The following is a 21737-nucleotide window of genomic DNA, read 5'->3' as shown; positions in this document are numbered from 1 at the left end:
AGTCATCTTTTAAATGTTAGTAAAAACTGTTAAAGGGTATTTCAAATTACATAAGTTTAAAACAGCTTTGGCAAATAAATGGCAAAGCTACAGTGATGAATACAGCTTTCCAGAGTTCATATTCTTAATAATTTCACTCAAATAATAATTTAATAATAATATAAATAATTCAAATATAAATAATTTCAGTCAAAACTATTAAATAATTAAAGTTACCATTTAGAAGAAAATTAGTAAGGCAGGAGGAAGGTCTACTATTTACATCTACAGGTGAAATCCGATAAGCTCCAGTACAATAGTGTAATTCTGAAATAGAAGAAAACACTGATTTGAAAGAATATAAAGAAATATTCCCACAATTAAAAGAAAGAAAAAAAAAAACTTGTTCACTGAGTTCATTGAGTCCTGAAACAATGAAAAACGAAAATGCAAAACAGAATAAATTGACCCCCACATAATACCTTAAGAACCTTCTGATTTAGTCTTTTTCAGTTATTCTTAAATACCTACCAATGTTATTTGTCCTTGGTGTACACCACTTTAATGTTATTGTTTCTTTAAACGAGCCTTCTCGACTGCCGCCACCTAGATGCGAATCACCTTTAAAAATATGTCAGAGACATTACACATTGTATACATATATCAAAACATCACACTGTATCCCATAAATATGTACAATTATGTTTTAATTTAAAAAATAATAAAAGCGGCCGGGTGCAGTGGCTCATGCCTGTAATCCCAGCACTTTGGGAGGCTGAGGCAGGTGGATCACGAGGTCAGGAGTTCAAGACCAGCCTGACCAAGATGGTGAAACCCCGTCCCTACTAAAACTACAAAAATGTGCCAGGCGCAGTGGCAGGTGCCTGTAATCCCAGCTATTCGGGAGGCTGAGACAGAAGAATCGCTTGAACCTGGGCGGCAGAGGTTGCGGTGAGCTGAGATCACGACACTGCACTCCAGCCTAGGCAACAGAGTGAGACTCTGTATCAAAAAAATAAATAAAATAATAATAATAATAAAAGCAAAAAATAATAATAGAGCAAACTGGGTATGGAGTAACCGGAACTCTGTACTGTCTTCACAATTTTTCTGTAAATCTGAAACTACTCTAAAATTAAAAGTTCACTTAAAAACAACAATGAAAAAAATGTCAGAGAAACACTAACATTATCAAGTAGATCACAAGCTTCAAATTGTTTACCAAGATTTCCAAATGAGTTTAAACTCTCCAAGAGAAAATATCTCTGAGACAACATCTTTTTATCAGGTCCCCTGGACAAATACCAAAGATATTATCTATGATTAAAATAAATAGTAATTTTCCTCCACAGTCATCATTAATCAATCATTTAGGTCATTGCACTGAAAGTCAATAGCAAGAATTTAAAAAATCTCAAGCATCTACAACTGCTCTTCCCTGCCCACACTATTAAATGATAAAATGACATGGTTAAGTACTCAGAAAAAGCTTAAGGAATCTAAAATGCACAACCATACTGAATTCTAATAAGTTTAGTTAGAAGAAACACAAACCAAGGGATCTGGAAAGTAAATACGTAAGAAGATATTAATCTAATAATAATGAACAAATGTGCAACCATAAAGCTGACAAGGCTTTGAAGGAAAATCTACAGTGCTATGAGTGCCTGTAGAGGGAGATTTGTCCTATTCCAAAACACCAGGAGAAGTTTCCTTGAGAAGTGAAGACTGGTCTGAGTTATAAGGGTATGAGTAGAAATTAACTAAAGAAATGGACCAGATGCAGTGCCTCACATCTAAAATCTCAGTGCTTTGTGAGTCCTAAGTGGGAGGATTGCTAGGAGGTCAGGAAACTAGCCTGGGCAACATAGTGAGACCCTGTCTCTATGGAAAAAATACAAAAATTAGCCAGGCTTCGTGGTATGCACCTGCAGTCCCAGCTACTCCGGAGGCTGAGGTGGAAGGACTGCTTGTAGCCCGAGGGGTCGATGCTGCAGTGAGCTATGATCACACTACTGTACTCCAGTCTGAGTCACAAAGTGAGACTCTGTCTCAGATTAAAAAAAAAAAAAAAAGAAAAAAAAAAGAAGAAGAAATAGAGGAAAGACTATTCAGGCAAAAGAACAGTAGATACCAAGATACTGTGGCAGGAGGAAGCATGAAGAATATTAGATCTGTGTGGCTGAAACAGAGAAGATTAGTATGCTTTGAGATGAGAATAAAAAGGGGGAGGGGGCCAGACAATGAAGGGCCTTGTAAGACATTTAAACAGCTCTGTTGTTTCCTAAGGGCAACAGAAAAGCATGGGCACGGGGCGGGTTTAAGGTCATGAGAACATGGTCAGGATTAGCATTCTGAAAGTTACTGTAGCTAGAGGGTAAAGAGTAGATAGGGACAGGCCATTTAGTAGGCTACTGTGAGATACTAGGTAAGGAAATAAAAGGCTGGATTAGGGAAATGTTATTGGTAGCTAAGATGGAGATTTTGATGTACGTGAGAAAAATTAGTAGACAAAAATCAAGAAAATGTGATGATGGATTAGATGTCTCAAAAATGATTCTGAGGTTTTCTGCCTTACATAAATGAACACACAACAGGGCCATTCACTGAAAAAGGAAACAGACTAGTTCAGGTGGCAAAGCTCCTAAGTTGTTTTGGGCATGTTGAAGTGTAGGTGACTGAGAGACATCTAAGAGATACAATTAGGAAGTAGAATATAAAGATCTGGAATTTAGGGGCCGGGCACGGTGACTCACACCTGTAATCCCAGCACTTTGGGAGGCTGAGGGGGCGGATCACGAGGTCAGGAGATCAAGACCATCCTGGCTAACACGGTGAAACCCCGTCTCTACTAAAAATACAAAATATTAGCCAGGCATGGTGGTGGACACCTGTAGTCCCAACTACTCGGGAGGCTGAGGCAGGAAAATGGCGTGAACCCAGGAGGCAGAGCTTGCAGTGAGCCAAGACCACGTCATTGCACTCCAGCCTGAGCGACACAGCGAGACTCTGTCTCAAAAAAAAAAAAACCTCTGGAACTTAGGGAAGGTATCTGGGCTTAAGTATAAGCCTACTCACCAAGACCTAGCTACACTGTTACCACCTCAGTAAAACCTGCCTAATTCTTATTGGCACAACCACAGGCAGCCTCCTCCGTGCTCCCACAGCACTCTGTTCCTATTGTTAAAATAACTTTTGACACATACTGTCCACATGTAATGCATAGAACTACAGGCCAAGTCAACAACTATTTTAAAGAACTATTTTGTGTTACAAAGGATATTTTTGACACTTTTTTTTTTTTGAGACAGTCTCGCTCTGTCGCCAGGCTGGAGTGCAGTGGCATGATCTCAGCTCACTGCAACTTCTGCCTCCCGGGTTCAAGCGATTCCCCTGCCTCAGCGTCCCGAGTAGCCGGGACTACAAGCGCGCGCCACCATGCCTGGCTAATTTTTGGTATTTTCTAGTAGAGATGGGGTTTCACCATGTTGGCCAGGATGATCTCTTGACCTCGTGATCCACCTGCCTTAGCCTCCCAAAGTGCTGGGATTACAGGTGTAAGCCACTGTGCCTGGCCCATTTTTGTAAGTTTTTAAAATAACATTTTAAAAATGGATATCATATCACAGGTTCGTAGCAATTTCCATGTAATATATTTTCAAAAACATGTTCTCTATATTCCTTTGTTAAACGTTTATATATCCCTGCATCATAATAGTTTCTTTCATGTTAGCAGCTCATTAGGTTTATTCTAAGATTCCTCAGACATGTAACAAATGTCACGATTGGCTCATGATTATGCTTCAGAAGATGCATACAACATAATCAAAGTCAACCGTTTCTCTGGCAGCATCAATTTACTAGAAAACATTCTAAAGAATTTAACCAAATGTCAAAGCTTAAAGGCTTTTAAAATGACCTTCAACATCTTAAAATTTTCATTGTATTTTAGAATTGAATGGAATACTACAGCTCATCTAATCCAGCATCTTTCATTCATAAGCACGCAAACATACATCTAGAAACATATGGGACTTGCCAGTTGGTGGCAAAGCTTTAGCTAAAACTTATCTCCTAACTCCAGAGTCTTCTCCCCTAAACCAAGCCAATACAGTTGCAGAAATCAGTTTGGGAGATGAGATCTATGGATTGAAATAATTTTTAGAGGAAAAAAACTAATTTAAATTTCAAAATTTAATTTCTAGGCCAAGTTGAAAGTCTATCACTCTTTCGAGTTTGCTCCTATTCTTTTCCCTTCCTCAAGGTTGTTTGCCGGCAAATGAAACTGTAATGAGTTTGAGAAAGCCATGGCTATCTTTCTCAGTATTTGTTCTATTAGCCCAGTCTTTTCCGAAGTAAATTCCACAGGACACTAGTTCCACTGCCATTAATAGGTGATACTGACAGATAAGTTTGCACAGGGATGAACTAAGTCTGGTTTTTACTGAAGAACATCTCAAAGCTGTTACAGTAGTCCCCCAACTTTGCCGTGTCGCTTTCCGTGGTTTCAGTACCTGTGGTCAACTGCAGCCCCAAGATATATATGTATTTTTTGAGATGGAGTCTCACCCTGTTGCCCAGGTTGGGGTGCAGTGGCATGATCTCAGCTCACCGCAACCTCCGCCTCCCAGGTTCAAGAGATTCTCCTGCTTGAGCCTCACACGTAACCAGGACTACAGGTACGCGCCACCACACCTGGCTAATTTTTTAATGTTTAGTAGAGACGGGCCTTCGCCATGTTGGCCACGCTTGTCTTGAACTCCTGACCTCAAGTGATCTGCCCACCTTGGCCTCCCAAAGTGCTAGGATTACAGGTGTGAGCCACTACCCCCGGCCTGCAGTCCAAAAACATTAAATACAAAATTACAGAAATAAACAATTCGTAAATTTTACACTGCATGCTGTTCTGAGTAGCAATGATGAAGTCTCACACTATGCCACTGTGTCCTGCCTGGGATGTGAATCATTCCTTTGTCCAGCATATATATGCTATAAACACTACAAGTCCATTAGCAGCCTTCTTGGTTATCAGATCCACTGTCGAGGTATCATAGTGCTTGTGTTTAAGGTCCATAGTAGCCTAATGCTATGTCACAATACCTGTATCATTCATCTCGGTTTATCTCATCATGTAGGTATTTTATCGTCTCACATCATCCCAAAAACGATGAGTACAGTACAATAAGATATTTTGAGAAAGAGGGAGAGAGACCAAGAGACTACATTAACTTCATTATAATATATTGTTATAATTGTTCAATTTCATTCTTATTGTTATTGATCTCCTGCTTTGCCTAATTTATATATTAAACTTTATCATGGGTATGTATGTATAGGAGAAAACAGTGTATACAGTATAGGGTTCGAGACCATCTGAGATTTCAGGCATCCACTGGGGGTCTTGGAATGTCTTCCCTGAGGATGTGGGGGCTACTGTAATATGTTTTCATATGTTAGATCATACAAAATAATACTTTCAAATGTCTCTTACCACTTTTCAGGAAATCTACATGTGCATCTTTGTGATGAAGTAGCTCCACATCATAATTGGCAGATGTGTTAGCATGCTGTTCTTCCTTGAAGTAAAATTTCAAACATTTAAAAAAACTTGGTTTTGCTTTCAAAATAATAAAATTATTAATTATTCATTTACTTTTTGTTTAAAATGAGGTCAAATACATTCAATAATAATTAGCTAAAATAATGGGATAATCTATTTAAAGATGCAAGTGTTCTATGCAACATAAACTCCATTAAAAAACAACTGGCAATATACAGGTAATAAAGTATTTAATGATTTTTTTACATTATGTCAGAATTAACAAAGATGACTAACTCAGAAATTTTGAATTTTTTTTACTCCAAATGCAGTCTTGCCAATATTTTTAATATACAAATATAATGTAATTGAAATAATTTACATAAATTTAAAGCGAAATCATTGTTAAAAAGAGGAAATAGCATCTTTAAATACCTACAGTGAATTACCAAATATCAATTATATAAAATACAAACTAATAAACAAGTTTAGTAACTTGTTTTCAGTAATAGGAAATAGGAATTTCAACATTATCTGTTTACCAAAAAACACAAAGATTGAAGTCACACCAGTAGCACACAAATATGATCAAAATTAACAGGCAAGCTATCAGAGTATTTTTCTTATAACACATGACATTATATATATTAAAGTGTACCTATTATGTTATTTACTTCTGCATCCAAAAGGTTCTACGGGGTAAGCCTAAAATTTGTAGTGAAAAACTGGCCAATGGCATTAAGAAATTAACAATGAAAAGATTATAATTCTCATGCAATTTATTGTTCATAATATAGTGGCAGAAAATAGAAACTGGAATGTAAGAAAAATTTGAATTTTGAGATATAGTGGCTACCTTATATTTGTAAACATAATCAATACAATTAAATTCCATTCCACTCAGTAAAAACCCATTTGAAGCTTACTATGGGCCAGGCACTGTGCTAGCCCTAAAACAACTTAATGATAATGTTAATATAATGAAAATGAACAGCTAGCAATAGATTCCTTAAAAAATCCACCAGTAAAATCACAGAGCTCATATCTATGGTCTTTCAGTTAGAGAGTAATAAACTGATTTAAAACTATGAGCTATTTTCCCCTAGTTAGACCTATTAGCTATAAACACCTTTATACTGGGTGGGCAACAACAAAAACATAGAGAATAAAAGATCCACTAGAATACACAAAGTAAGCAAAATCTAATAACACAGCTGTCAAGAAAAGAATCACAGAATAATAATTTAAAATAGAAATTATATTTTGATGAAAACAATGATAGCATTTTTTTTTTAAGAGAGCTCACATAACGTATTCTTATTAGAAAACAAAAATATAGCATTTTATTCTGTGATCCTTTCTGGTTGCTTTTCAGTATTTACTGACCTGGTCAAAGACATTGAATGTGGGCTAGCAAAACAGAAAATACGATATGGGGAGAAAAGGTAAAGGTTCAATTAAAATAAATAATACATGTCCAACAATTATTTATTTATTTATTTTTTTAATATTGAGATGAGATCGTACTATGTTGACCAGACTGGTCTCAAACTCCTGGCCTCAAGTGATCCTCCCATCTCAGCCTCCCAAAGTGCTGGGATTACAGGCATGAGCTACTACGCCTGGCCTCAAACAAATATTTAAAAAGCAAAGCAGTGCTTTCAAAATAGCAGGAAAAAGAACTGCCTACCTTCATTGGAATATTTGTAATAGTAGTTGAAGCCAAGTCAAAATGTTGCTGTACTAAAATATTCAATTTGGTAGCAAGATGCCGTCCTGCACGAACACTATGAACTTCACTGGTTAAAACTGGGGACAACTACAGAAAAACATACAAGAAAAATAATCCACAAAATATTAATTCATTGTAACCTACTGCTAAATATTTTAGTATAAATCCATTAAAATTAAGTATTTTTAACTTTTTAGAAGTTGGAAAAAAAGGATCCATAAATTAACCATGACAATTATTTTAGCAATACATTTTCATGCATTCATTCACTCACCACATACGTATTAATCAGTTTGCTAGATATCAGAAACTGTGAGTATATAGAACACAGCAGTGAACAGACATAATCCCTGTCCTCCTGAAATTTAGAGTGAAATATTTAAATATATTTCTTTACAATTTTTACGTCTTTTTATCTATATGCAAAATGGATTTGAAGTACACTGCAGAAAAAATAATTTATTTTGTTGAGAGGACAAAACCCTGCAGATAAAACTAAAAGAAAGAATGTGGAAAGCGCCACAAAAATTTCATTCTGTCACCAATAAATAAGGCAGCTAGAAGTAGTGTACAAGAAGATAACACAAAATCTTACTCATTCCAGGGCAATAATATTAATTACAAATAAATTTTCATTATCATAAAATAAAACTAACATTGCCACATTATCAAAAGAGGCAGAAAAAAGTTAATAAAAAAGAGGCTTACGCTGGAAACCACTTAAAAACACAATGATGGCAATAATGACTAAAAATACCACTTAACTACAAAAATTCATGGACGAAAGTAATACTAGCGATGTTTATATTAAATAATGCAAAATGAAAAACCAGGACATATATCTATATTTCTAAACATAAATTACTGATAGAGAATATTATGATGTGGATCCATTTGGCAATCAACAGGATCATCTATTCCTTTAAAATTATTCAAATTTATTTAAAAAGTAAAACCAAGGTTGGAAAATAAGATTTTTCCCTCTGAATGTGTAAAATTAATTTTTTATTGGAATATATTTTTTGTTAAAGAGTGTATTGCTTTTCTAATATGGAAAAAGATTTTTACAGAATAAAAATAATCACTAAAATACATAAAATTTTAGGAACAATACAAACTATGTATGGTTTGTAACACATTTTGATAAAATAAACAAACATGAAAAGGCAGGCAGAATAGAAAACACTTTAAAATCCACAATTATACCATAAAGAACCAACCTAGATGTCTTGACATAGAGGTTTACTTTGAAAACTCAAAATATTTTCTTGGCAGAAAATATTGGCAATGGATCATTTTAATGATAACCCTTCTCAGTATTTATTATTACTAACCACAATGGTCTTTTCTTTCATTATTTCAACACTCACCTCTTTTTTAGAACGATCAGATACAAGGCTGTCTTCACCAACTGGGTAGGTATGGATCAAGACCAACTCACATTTTTGAATCTGCATGAGACTTAAAGAGAAATTTTTGACTTAAAATTTAAGAATACATAGTATGTAAAGAATTCAAGCAGGTAAACTATTAAAACCTTAACATATTAAAACATCATATTGCTACAATCAGATATTACTGTTAACCCAAAAGCTAAATATTAGAAAGGCAGTATATTAATTGCTATACCTGTATGAACACTTAATGAGTATACAAATTTAATTTAAATGCAAAAAATAATAATTGTCAGTGTCTGAAGGATAAAGAGAAAACTCTTATAATTAAGTATAATTTTCAATAGATAACTGCAACAGTGAAAATGAATATATTGTGTATTAATTTCCCTTATACTAATATTTCTTAAGGATAAAATCAGGCTATACTAACCATTAGCTATAATTAGTTATTTCCAAGTTATAGGATTGGTAATGCTAAAAATTTCCCCCAACTTTTTATTTTGAAATTTCCAGACCCACAGGAAAGTTGAAAGAAAAGTACTATTCAATGAACAACCGTATGTCCTTCACCTAGAGTCACTGTTAGCTATATTTGCTTTCTCTATATACTATACCTAGGCAGATGTACACTTTTTAATTAAACCATTTGAGAGTAAGTTGCAGAGGGCTTGACGTGTAGTCCTGAACACTTCAGCCTGCTTTGCCTAGTGAGAACAATCCTACTTATAACAATAACACTATGACCGCACCTAAGAAAACTAATAATCACTCTAAAAAAGTCCACATTGCAATAGTTCCAAACATGTCTTTACTAGCTGTGACACAATCACAAATATACATATTGGTCTCTGCTCATGCTTCCTGGCACAGAGCTCCCAAAATCCTTGTAACTTCCTAAATGACAGGGGTGCTAGGAGCATCTTTTGCTCTAATATTTGGTTTCTGACCCCAGTTCTTGACACATAGCTCTTAAGCTCATTGGAATTTCCTGGATGACAGGAGCATCTTTTCTTCTACTGAGGCAACTTTAGTGGGATCCTGGACAGCTCCCCAATGGGGTCTGGTCACCAGAAAGAACAAGCAATGATTAGAAGCTCAGCAGCATTCAGCCCCACTCTGCTATCCTCCAGAGAAGGGACAGAAGCTAGATACTGAGTTAATTATCAATCACACCTACATGAAGCCTCCATAAAAATCCCTAAAGTATGGGGCTCAGAGCGCTTCTAGGTTGGTAAACACATCCATGTGCTGGGAGGGTGGTACACCCCAACTCCACAGGGACAGAACCTGATGCACTTGGGATCCTTCCAACCTCACCCACTTCACGTGTCTGTGCATCTGTATCCTTTATAATAAATCAGAAAACTGAAGTGTTTCCCGAGTTCTATGAGCCCATCAGAACAAAGTATTGAACATGAGGAGGGGGTTGTGGAAACACCTAACTTGTAGCCAAGTCAGACGAAAGTGTGGGGAACCACTAGTCGAGATTTGTGTCTAAGTGGGTTACAGTCTTGTGGAACTGAGTCCGCAATAACTAATCTGTGGGGTCTGTATTAACTCCAAGGATTGTCATAATTGAATTGTAGGACACACAGTTGGTATTCACAGAGTTGGAGAATTGGTGCGGAAGAAAAACCCACACATTTGATCAAAAGTACTAGTGTGAGTATAGAGGAAAAAAAAATGTTTTCCTTTTCAGAAACAGAAAAAGTTTTTTTAAAAAGTCACACAATGCAACTACTTATGTTTAGATGTGGTACATACTGAATAACGCCACTAACAACTTGCATATTTAACAATTTTTTAAAAATTTAAATTTAAATTAAATTAAATTAAAATTTTTTTTGAGACATGGTCTTGCTCTGTCGCCCAGGCTGGAGTGTAGTGGCACAGTCTTGGTTCAATGCAACCTCTGTCTCCCAGGCTCAAGCAATTTTCCTGCCTCAGCTGCCTGAGTAGCTGGGACTACAGGCACATGCCACCAGGCCCGGCTAATTTTTATATTTTTTGTAGAGACGGGGTTTTGCCATGTTGCCCAGGCTGGTCTTGAACTCCTGAGCTCAGGTTATCTCTCCACTTCGGCCCTGCAAAGTGCTGGGATAACAGGCATAAGCTACTACATCCAACACATTTTACAAATTCGAAACACAACTATGAGAAAAAAACCATCAAAACAAATACACATTATAAATTTATGTATTATTTTATCCTTTTGATCACCTTTCTTGTGGGAGAAAAGTAAATTAAAGTGAAAGGGAAAATGGAAAAAAAAGTTTCTGATCAAACATACACTTTTTGACTAATTTGTTGAGTCAGTAGAGAATTCAGGGAAACGCTACCAGTCACTTTTAAGTTACTGGAAATAATTATAACATATATCTATCCACATGAACATATTTATTTCATTTATGAATTATACTCACTGATCTGAATTTGCAGCAAGCTTGTTATGTTCATGAATCGTTTCCTGGACACAGTCTTCAAGCATTCGCACATGACTATCACTATGGCATAAAAAAGATATAGCAAATTTAAAGGAATAAACAGTAACAGAAAAAATTCAAAACACTCTTCCACTTTATTATGGTGTTATAGACATTTAAAGTTACTTCACTAAGGACTATCTTTAGTGTGCTCAGTCATACCACTAAACAACTAGCTGAAAAACCAGTGAGAAAAAATGTTTAGATTGACCTACATGATGGCAATCTAAACAGTTTTCAATGAGATAAGTCTTTATTTTAGAATGGAACACAGCCTCAATATTAAAAGGCAAAAAAAAAAAAAAAAAAGAAAAAAATCAGAAAGGCCACTTGTAATACGCTTAAACGTAAGCATGTAAACATGCCGTCTCTAGTATTCTGAAAAACTACAACAGGATTTTAAAATTCCCACAGTGAAAGAATTGCTATAATCAACACCTCACCTTTTTGCATTAGTAATACAGATTATTCGTCCTCTATTTCCAACACGTTCTGCATTCTCCATGAGTAGAGTACGAGCCTCATGTTGGTATTCGGTAATTTTGCAGAGAGTTTCCACTGCTGCAACAAGACCATGCAGAATACTGCAGCACTCTGGATCTGCCCGAGGATTAGGAGGCCCAACAGCGGCTAATGCTGCCATTAGCTAAGTAAAAGGGAAAACAATTATGTTGACAAGAGTATGTGCAATTCAGATAAAAATATCACAACAAAGAAAACTACACACCAATGTATCTATCTTACATATATAGACATGAACATTCTTAAAAAAATAGTAGCAAACCAAATCCAGTAACACACAAAGAATTATACACCATGAACAAGTGGGATTTATTCTAGGAATGCAAAGTTTATTTAATATGCAAATATCAATTATTATAATACATCATATATCAATAAAATAAAAATCACATGATCATCTCAATAAACACAGAAACAGCACTTGACAAGATCCAAAACCTTTTCATAATTAAAAAAATTAGCAACAGAAGGGAACTTCCTCAAGAAGATAAAGGACACCTATGAAAAACCTACTGATAACATCATACTTAATTGTGAAAGATTGGATGAATTCTCCCTACTTATCAGTAACAAAGATGTTTACCCTCATCACTTCCATTCAACACTGTACTGGAAGTTCTAGCCAAGGCAATAGAAAAGAAAAAGAAATAAAAGAAATTCATGCCAAGCCCAGTGGCTCATGCCTGTAATCCCAGTACTTTGGAAAGCCAAGGCAGGACAATTGCTTGAGGCCAAGAGTTCAAGACCAGGCTGGGCAACAAAGCAAGACACCGTTTCTATAAAAAGAAAAAAAAAAAAACTAAAAAATCAGCTAGGTGGGGTGGTGTACACCCATAGTCCTAGCTACTTAGAAGGCTGAGGCAGAAGGATCGCTTGAGCCCAGGAGTTCAGCCACTGAACTCTGGCCTAGGTGATAGAGACAAGAAAGACAGAAAGATGGAAAGGAAGAAAGGAAGGAAGGAAGGAAAGAAGAAAGAAAGGAAGGAAGGAGAGAGAAAGGGAAGAAAGAAAGGAAGAAAGAGAAAGGAAGAAAGAAGGAAAAAGGGAAGGAAGGAAGAGAGAGAGAGAGGATGGACAGAATCCAGATTGGAAAGAAAGAGGTAAAACTCTTTCTGTGTTGCAGATGACATGATCCTGAATTTATGAAATCCCAAGGTATCCACTAAAAAACTATTATAACTAATATACAAGTTCAGCAAACCTGTAGTATACAAGATTAATGCACAAAAATCAATTGTATTTCTATATATTTACAATAATCTGAAGACTAAATTTTTTAAAATCCCACTTAAAACAGCATCAAAAATAAAATACTTAGAAATAAATTTAACAAGAACTATAAAACTTTTCTCTGAAAACAACAAAACATTGTTGAAAGAAATTAAAGATCTAAAAAATGGAAAAACATACCATGCTCATGGATTCGAAGAGTTAATATTGTTAAGATGGCCATATTATCCAAACTGACCTACAGTGTCAACATAATCCCCAACTTCTTTGTAGTAATTGATAAGGTGATTCTAAAATTCATATGGAATTGCAAGGGACCCAGACTGGCCAAAACAATCTTCAAAAAGAACAAGCTAAGAAGAGTCACACTTCCTATTTTTAAAACTTACTACAAAACAATGGTAACCAAGATAGTGTGGTACTGGCACAAGATAGACATAGAGACATAGAAAGGTTTAACATAGGGAAAAGGTGTGACATGGATAACCAAAGCTAAACATTAAATATAGACAAGATTATACATAATTTATACAAAATGTACATTCTTTTATACATTCTTGAACACCAGTGATTTGCTATATAGCTGCTTTCACAACTGGAGATTCCCCCTCCATTCAAAATTTAAAAGCAATGAATGGGATATCGTGTACCTTCACCTTGGGAAAGCAAAAGAAGTAATAATTCCTTTATGACTAGCATATCTATCCATCAAACGCACACTTTTACTGCACTGCAGAGGTGCAGTCAGTAGGTACAAATCTACACAGATATGTACTTATTTTTATTCATATACTACTAGAAAGCCTTCACACTTCTTTCACAGTACCTCTTGAAAAAGGTAAACACTTCTTTCACAGTATTTAAAAAAGACAGTAAGGTGGAAACATATGGAATTCTTAAAATTGTTTTTTCAGGTAATAGTATATTAAGAACATTCTGGAATGATATTAGTGCAAAGCCAAGCCAATCAAAGCCTACTGAGTGAATTACCTCAAAAGAATGAAAGGTTAGCTTTGTTTACATATATTATAATACTAATCACAAACATTTTAAGACCAAACAGTATGATAAAACACATTTTCTTTAAAAGCATTCTATTTAAAACTAACCTTGGAGAACAATAAAATAAAATTAAATTAAAAAAAAAAAAAAGAAAAAGAGGCCGGGCACGGTGGCTCATGCCTATAATCCCAGCCCTTTGGGAGGCCGAGGCAGGCAGATCACTTGAGGTTAGGAGAACGAGACCATCCTGGCTAACACAGTGAAACCCCATCTCTACGAAAAATACAAAAAATTAGCCAGGCATGGTGGCACACACCTGTAGTCCCAGTTACTTGGGAGACTGAGACAGGAGAATCACTTGAACCCAGGAGGCGGAGGTTGCAGTGAGCCAAGATTGCGCCACTGCACTCCAGCCTGGGCAAGAGAGCGAGACTCCGTCTCAAAATAAATAAAAGAAAGAAAAAGAAAACAAACAAAAAATAATAAAAACACCTTGGATGGGATTGTTATCACTGCATAGCACCCGTTAACAAAAAAATTTTGGCATTAAATAATTCAAATAATGTATTCAATTATTTCACTAAAGCCTTGTTTCTCATGTTGTTCACATTCATCAGGGAAGGACCTCGTAGACTGAAGTCTTCTATCCAACTAAATAATGGCAAAGAACATAAGCTACTAGTAATTCAGTATCTTTAGACAAATAATGTTAAAACATAAACCTAACTGGTTGAGCATGAGTTGATTTCTGCTTCCTCCACTAAAATCGAAGTAAAAGATTTCACTTACTAAAAAGCATAAACCCGGGCTGTGCGTGGTGGCTCACACCTGTAATCCCAGCACTTTGGGTGGCTGAGGCGGGTGGATCACCTGAGGTCAGGAGTTCAAGACCAGCCTGGCCAACATGGTGAAACCTCATCTGTACTAAAAATACAAAAATCAGCTGGGCGTGGTGGCAGGCGCCTGTAATTCCAGCTGCTCGGGAAGCTGAGGCAGGAGAATTGCTTGAACCTGGGAGACGGAGGTTGCAGTAAGCCGAGATCGCGCCACTGCACTCCAGCCTGGGCAACAAGAGTGAAACTCAGTCTCAAAAAAAAAAAAAAAAAAAAAAAACACTCATAAACCAAAAAAGAAAGCATAAACCCACAAGTGTGAAGTGAGTGGAAGAAGAGACAACAATGAACAAGATAGATATCAACAAGAATATATAAAAATGGATGAAGGAGTGGTGATGAACTTAATAGGACTGAATATGCAGAAATCTAAGTGCCCATGGAAAGTAAAAGGCAAAATAATCCAGGAGAAGTTCAGAACTGGAGAATCCAGGAGAAGTTCAAGAACTAGACGCACCAATTACCAAACACAGCGGGGAAAGGCAAGATACTAAAAACGTCAATAGCTTGAAGTCAGTTTAAGGAACAACTTGACTCCCAGATCTTACTTACACCCTACCCGTGTAAGTGACTACATCTCCCCTACCCCACAAGATACAGAATCACATTCCTTGGAAGAACTGAAACCGAAAGGTATCAAACATGGATACCAAAAGCACATAAGAGAGTAAAGGTAAGATACTAAATCACTACTGTGCAATAGAACTTACTGTGATGATGGAAATGTTCTCTATCTGTGCTGTCCAATACAGTAGCCACTATCTATGTGCGGCTTACTGTGCATCTGAAATATGGCTAATGCTACAGAGGAAATGGTATAACTTACCCTCTCCCATCTCCCAGAGAGCTGACAACCAAGTTGTCATACAGATAAAAGAGCAGAAGAACAGTCCCAGAGAGACCATCTGTCAACTCCAATATTTGGAGGTTCCCTACTGCAAACCATCAGCTAAAACTACAATGAAGTATATAGTCAGCAATACCTACTCCATAACGTGTAGATTTTCTAATCTGCCATTTAGTGCCTTGCTTTTAAATAAGACTGTCTAGTTAACTATCAGCAGGCATTGAAGAAAAGCCTCAACATAAAAGAAGAACTGTGAGAACACAGAAGGCACAAAAGAAAACATCAAATAAACTAATGTTAATACCTGCAGGTAAAATTACACCCATAAAACAAGGATATGACAAAAACAGACATAGTTAAGAATATAAGTCAAAGTTCTTGGAAATTAAAAGTACAATCAAATAGAGAGTTCTATACAAGGGTTAAAAGCGTCAAAAAAGCAGAATGAGTGACAATGAGATGATCAGTGAGAAAAACAGTAACGAATTTAATGCAGGAGGTCTAACATCCCAGGAATGGATATTCCTGAAAGACACAGAACACAGAGACAAGAACATTATCAATGAAACAATGCAGGGAAATTTCCCTGTACTGGAAAATATGAAGCCTAGCACAATGGATGAGAACAGATCAACACCAAGGCACACCACTGAGATTCTAACAGCTTTCAGTGCGAAATTATAAAGAAAAATGGTGTTAGGCTTCTCAGCATTGGAGGCTATAAAACACATTAATTTTGTGGAGTATATAATGCCCTCAAAATTTTGAGGAAAAAGTTATTTCCAACACGGAATTTCTACACCCAAAGGATCAGCAAAGGGCAAGGTAAACTACAGGCATCCTGGAGGTTATGTTCTACCAAAACAAAAGATTACACAAAGAAAAAGAAGGAAAAAAAATGGGATCTGAAAAATAGGGAGAGAAGGATGATAGGAGTGCAGTGGGCCTAGAAAGCAGCCAGTTCAAACTGGAGCAGAAGACTGTGCTCCAAGAAGTTCCTCAGGGGACAATATCAAACTGCTGAATTATCTAACACATTTATGATCAAAATATTGGGCAGTTTTGTAGAAGCATGAGGAAAAGCAGCAATGGATATTATGAAAACAAAACACATGAAGGGGAGAAAAAGGAGATAATAAATAATTCCAGGAATAAACAAAAAGCTATATAAGGAACTAACCATATATATTATTTGGCATAACAGTGAATAACACTTTATGTAGATGTTATAATGCCAACATGAAACTTTGAAATAACCAACAATTCTGACATATTAATATTGAGAACACAAGGGAAGGGGACAGGCATTAGACATATGAAGGTCAGAAGTTCAAGACCAGCCTGGCCAACATGGCTAAACCCTATTTCTACTAAAAAATACAAAAATTGGCCAGGCATGGTGGCGCACACCTGTAGTCTCAGCTACTCGGGAGGCTTAGGCAGGTGAATCTATTGAACCTGGGAGAGGTTGCAGTGAGCCGAGATGGCGCAATGCACCCCAGTCTGGGTGACAGCAAGACTCCGTCTCAAAATAAATAAATAAATAAGTACATAAATAAACAGAGAACTCAATAAACAGGAATAAAAACATGTTATTTAGAAATCTGGAAGTAAATATGACAACTGCTAAAAAATGGAAGTTTGCTTGGGGGGTGCTGGGTGTAGGGAAAGCCTAGAATGGAGATAGCTGTTTTCATATGACTTGGCATTTTAACACTATATGCAAATCCTAGAGTGATTTAAAAAATTAGTCATTTTTTAAAAAAGTATTACCACATTTAGATAATTTACAAATGGCCACAGCTCAAAATCTAACCATACCTCCTGTAAATTTTGGTCTTCTTGAGTCCAAGAATTTAAAACATGTGCTCCAGAGTCACTCACAATAAAATTCACCTAATAGATTCCAAAGAAACAATTAGTATTCAACTCTAATTTCACTCAATCACCAACATATTTTCAAGTAATATGCAATTTCTAACACTGTTTCACTGATTCATTCATTCTTCTTTTTATAGTTACAGAATGTGTAGTACATGCCAGGTGCTATTGCTGGCACTGAGTATATGGGAATAGAGTGATGAATAAAAAAGTTCTGTCACTCACAATGTGGGGAAAGTCAGGGGAGGGGAGTCTACTAGGACAGAAGGCACTGCAGGAAGAATACAAACAAATAAATGAACAAGATAATTTCAGAGAGTGATAAACGCTATGAAAAATAAGTGAATTAGCTACTTTAGATTGGGTGGTTACAGAAGGACTCTCCATAGAAGTGGCAACTGAAGGCAATCCAAAACCAGCCACCGTAAAGTCAGGGATAGACAATCTGGGTACAGCAAATAACAAATGCAAAGGCATCTAAGCATATACCCTGGAAAGGGTGAAAGTCAGAGCAGGCAGTGGGAGAGGAGACAAACTCAGAGAAATAGGCAGGAACTGGATCATACAGGGCACTGAAAGCCAAAATAATGGATATGGTCTTTACGCTAAGTTTTAAAGTAAAATGCAAATTTGAAAATTTAAAATTACCTGCTATCAGGTAAGATAATGACAAAGAACATTTTGGAAAACTTATCAAATGATGATTCTGACCCATGTTCCTTTTTGGCTAGAGGGTTAGATTTCTTTCTTTACTCTGGACAACACGATCTAATCTATGATCTTTTTCCCTATATATCGATGAAATACCAGTTTTCCTTCCTCCCCCAAGAATTTTGATAATTGGTCTTCTCTTCCAAGGCTTATCTGACAGGGATATATTTTACAAGTCACTTTATGTAGATTTATCTCTTTTAAAGCTTACATCGAGGAAGTAAGTGTTATATTTACACGGGAGGAAACTGAGGCTTGGAGAGATTAAGAAATATGATCAAAGTCACACAGCTAGTAGTTAACCATGCCAAGGTCTGAACCAAAGCCTGTGCTCTAAATCAGTTATATTCCCTCTCATTATATATTTTTATCATACACAGAATGCACACAAATTTTAAGAAGGGCTTATATTTTAATTTGGAATATATGTGAATGTATAATATCAGACTACGTTCACCTTTACTCTACTGCCCTACCTTCCTCAGTCTAAGAATTGGCTAGGTCCCAGCCTAGGCTGCTTCGAGTAAGACAGAAAGCAAGTCTTCCACCTGTGGCTAACCAAATGACTTTCCCAAAACAAGACATTTAAGATACTGAAATCTAAGATTAAACTTTAATACCTGTAATTTCTGTCAATCATCCATTTCTCTTCTTACTGATAAACCATATCCACTTAGCATTCTTAAAAGTATTTCTTTCTAATATGGCCAAACAATACAGCAGTGTAGTATATATTTGCTAAAATTGCAAGCAGCCAGCCAGCTTAGGTTCAAATTCTGGCTCTGCCTCTAAGTAACTATGTGACTCAGGACAAGTTTCTTCTCTTTACCTCAATTTCCGGATCTACAACAGGGAAGCAACAAACAAGACTGACAGTCAGCTGCTACATGCCAGCACAGTTTGACAGCAGCTCTCAATGGTCAGTCTGTGTTCTATACTGGTTGTTACATACTTTGAATATTGCTTCAATAACTACAGTTCCTACCTAATATGACTGTTATGAGAATTACGGAAATTAATAAATATGAAGCACTTTGAAATATGCTTGGCATATGTAAAGTGCTCAATAATTGTTAGCTGTTATTATTACTGGCCCCAATTAAATATCCATTATATATTAATCCCAAAGGGCAGCGTTATGTACCACATTTTTAAGTAATAAACACACGGTCATTATCTATAGCAAATTCATATAAAAAATTCATTTATGCAGTTAAGTACATCCCCAAAATCATGATTTTGTTTGTACTTCACACTCACCAGCTTTTTGAAAGGAAATATATCATACATTATTCTACAATATTCCATGGAAGATTCTACTGAGCAAGTCCACAATGATTTAGATATGGGGGCCAAAGGAATGATTCCTTGGGTTCTATTCTTCACCAGCATATCAAACTCGACATGCTGCCTGCATGATTCTGCCATATAAGGGCAGTGATCCACAACAAACACTGTTTTATGAGATTCAGAAAAAATCTTCATTTTGTTTTAACCTGTAAGGGGAAAAACATATTAGCCAAATATTTGTACATAACATCTTACATTTTTTCTAATTTTCTCAAGAAGATTGTCTTTCCCTCAAGAAGACTTGGTAGGGAACATGAATAATATGTTCAAAGAAATCTGTCCAACAAAGGACAGTTTAATGAGGTCATGACCAGAAAGCAAGGGTATCAATACACCATATTAGGCTGTCACTCTACCAGGCACAGACAAAAATACCAGTGCATGCATTTTTGGTTTTGCTTTTAAAATGAACTTAAAATTGTCAGAGGGAAACATTTTGACATTTAATTATATTTGATTCCCTTACATATACGAAACATAAGTGACAAATACTCTTGAAATACAACTTTATGATCCTTGCTAATTGACATTAGTCACATATAAACCCCAAGCCAGCATTTTTGCACTTCCCTCCAAGAAAAACGTTTGAAGATTTCTGAAAAAGGGGGACTGGCGGGTAGGGGTGCGGAATTAACAGGAAAGAGGAGTGACAGCAAAAGAAAAGGCCAAAACAAAGATAAACATCTCCTAAGATAAGGTCTTCGCCTTAGGATAAGGACCCCAACTTCACACTCTCCCCTTAGCTTTTGAAACATCACAGTAATTTACCAGGTAGAGCAGAAAAACTTAGTTGTTACCATCACACTGGTGTGTAGAAGGAAATTTAAAACTTTTAAAACTTTTTCTTATTAAAACAGAGCATACGGTACTCCCCTGCTTCGCTAACAAAATCTTATACTGAATAGACAATTCACATTCGAAAAGCACATGGCAAGCAAAGCCAAAGTGTTAAATCAAAACGAACTGATTTCTTACGATCCAGCTATTTTCACCTCTTGCTTTCAAGACGCATCTCCCCTTCATGCAAAACTCTCTTTGAGAAACCTTCTAGACCCACTTTGCTGGAGGGTGGGGGGTGGAAAATACAAGGTGAGTGGATAGGGAAGACCTCAGGATCGAGGTTCGCTTACTTTCGTGCCTGGTCCTGCAGTGAAAACGAACAGAGGCTATGGACCACAGCCTCTCTGGAAAAGGCTGCTGGCTGGGTGGGGAGAGTCAGCGCACAGTCGGGAGTGTCTGGTGCCACAGACAGGAGACTATGCTTTCCCCGATCATCTCCTAGCACACCGGTCCTTCCCAGGCTTCCTAAGAGCAGGAGCGCGCGTGCGCGTGCACACTCACACACTCGGGCTCGCGCGTGCGCACAGCGCTCTCCGACAACCCGGCCAAGCCTCCCTTCCCCCTCGTAGGGCCAGGCGTCCCAGTCGCCGAACAGGAAGAGGGCGGGGCCAAGGAGAAAAAAAAAGCCTCCACCCCTCGAGATTTTCCACCCGCTAATTTTCCCAGTCACCCATTGGGAAGCAGGATCTGGGCGACCTGAAAGCCTCCCCAACAGCAAAGTACCAACCACGGTCCCCTAAGCGTAGGGCCCACCCACCCGGTCTCCCCTTCTCGGTCTCTCCACCCAGGCCGGTTTCCCCTGGAAAAACTCGCGAGACTTTGCGAGCCGAGCGAAAGCCTGGGAAGGAACGAATAGGGAGGGACATAGAAGGGCCCCGCCCTGCCTTCTCGGGCAAAGCGGAGAGTGGTCGGTTCTGCCCCACAGTAACGTGAGGAAGGAAATCTCGCGAGGCTGGAGTTCTCCGCGAGGGCCGGTCGGAGGCGGTCGGCGGAGGTGTCTACCTCGCCGGTGATGGGGTTGAACGCCACTGGCTTCCCGGCCTCCCGTCTGCTGCCTCCGTCCAATTCTGCGTCTGCTTGCTGAGGAGGCGGATTAGGGGCGCGGAGTCTCTTCCCTTGAGTGCATAGGTCCCGGTTGGTAGAGGGTTTGAGTCCGCATCGCCACAGCTGAAGGCTGCGAGGGACTAAGAGCAGAGTAAGTGGACTAAATCCAGGGACGGGAGCAGGGGTGGGCGAGTCGGAGGCGTCCTTTGCCGGAGCAGTCCTTCGCCGGGGCCGGTGCCTTGCGCCTCTTGAACCACCGGCGCCCGGCCCTGTCCGCTTCCCGCCGC

The 21737-nt window shown here is 37.6% G+C and overlaps 2 protein-coding genes across 5 annotated transcripts in view; one reads left to right on the top strand and one right to left on the bottom strand.

Moving 5' to 3' along the window:
- INTS13 (integrator complex subunit 13) overlaps positions 1 to 21592 on the bottom strand; it is a 33522-nt gene extending 11930 nt beyond the window's left edge. The window contains exons 1-10 of one of the 3 annotated variants that reach the window (XM_019038771.2): positions 21164 to 21592; positions 19477 to 19712; positions 17446 to 17520; positions 11574 to 11776; positions 11071 to 11151; positions 8621 to 8711; positions 7209 to 7337; positions 5471 to 5555; positions 511 to 600; positions 217 to 306 (exon numbers count right to left, since the gene is read on the bottom strand). In XM_019038771.2, coding sequence (XP_018894316.1) covers positions 217 to 306; positions 511 to 600; positions 5471 to 5555; positions 7209 to 7337; positions 8621 to 8711; positions 11071 to 11151; positions 11574 to 11776; positions 17446 to 17520; positions 19477 to 19701 — 1069 coding nt within the window. In that variant the 5' untranslated portion in view covers positions 19702 to 19712; positions 21164 to 21592. Of the gene's footprint in view, positions 1 to 216; positions 307 to 510; positions 601 to 5470; positions 5556 to 7208; positions 7338 to 8620; positions 8712 to 11070; positions 11152 to 11573; positions 11777 to 17445; positions 17521 to 19476; positions 19713 to 20696 lie in introns of all 3 variants that reach the window. The other 2 variants (XM_004052893.4, XM_055358011.2) reach the window with 2 other exon arrangements.
- The window catches only part of FGFR1OP2 (FGFR1 oncogene partner 2), a 29981-nt gene continuing 29532 nt past the window's right edge, over positions 21289 to 21737 (top strand). The window contains exon 1 of one of the 2 annotated variants that reach the window (XM_019038773.2): positions 21289 to 21601. The gene's annotated coding sequence lies outside the window, so the exon portion shown is untranslated. The remainder of the gene's footprint in view (positions 21602 to 21737) is intronic. The other variant, XM_019038772.3, reaches the window with a different exon arrangement.

This window comes from Gorilla gorilla, chromosome 10 (genome assembly GCF_029281585.2).
Source record: "Gorilla gorilla gorilla isolate KB3781 chromosome 10, NHGRI_mGorGor1-v2.1_pri, whole genome shotgun sequence".
In the NCBI taxonomy this organism is placed as follows: Eukaryota; Metazoa; Chordata; class Mammalia; order Primates; family Hominidae; genus Gorilla; species Gorilla gorilla.
Note: the sequence above shows the minus strand (reverse complement) of the source record. Positions and strands in the feature narration are given on the sequence as shown.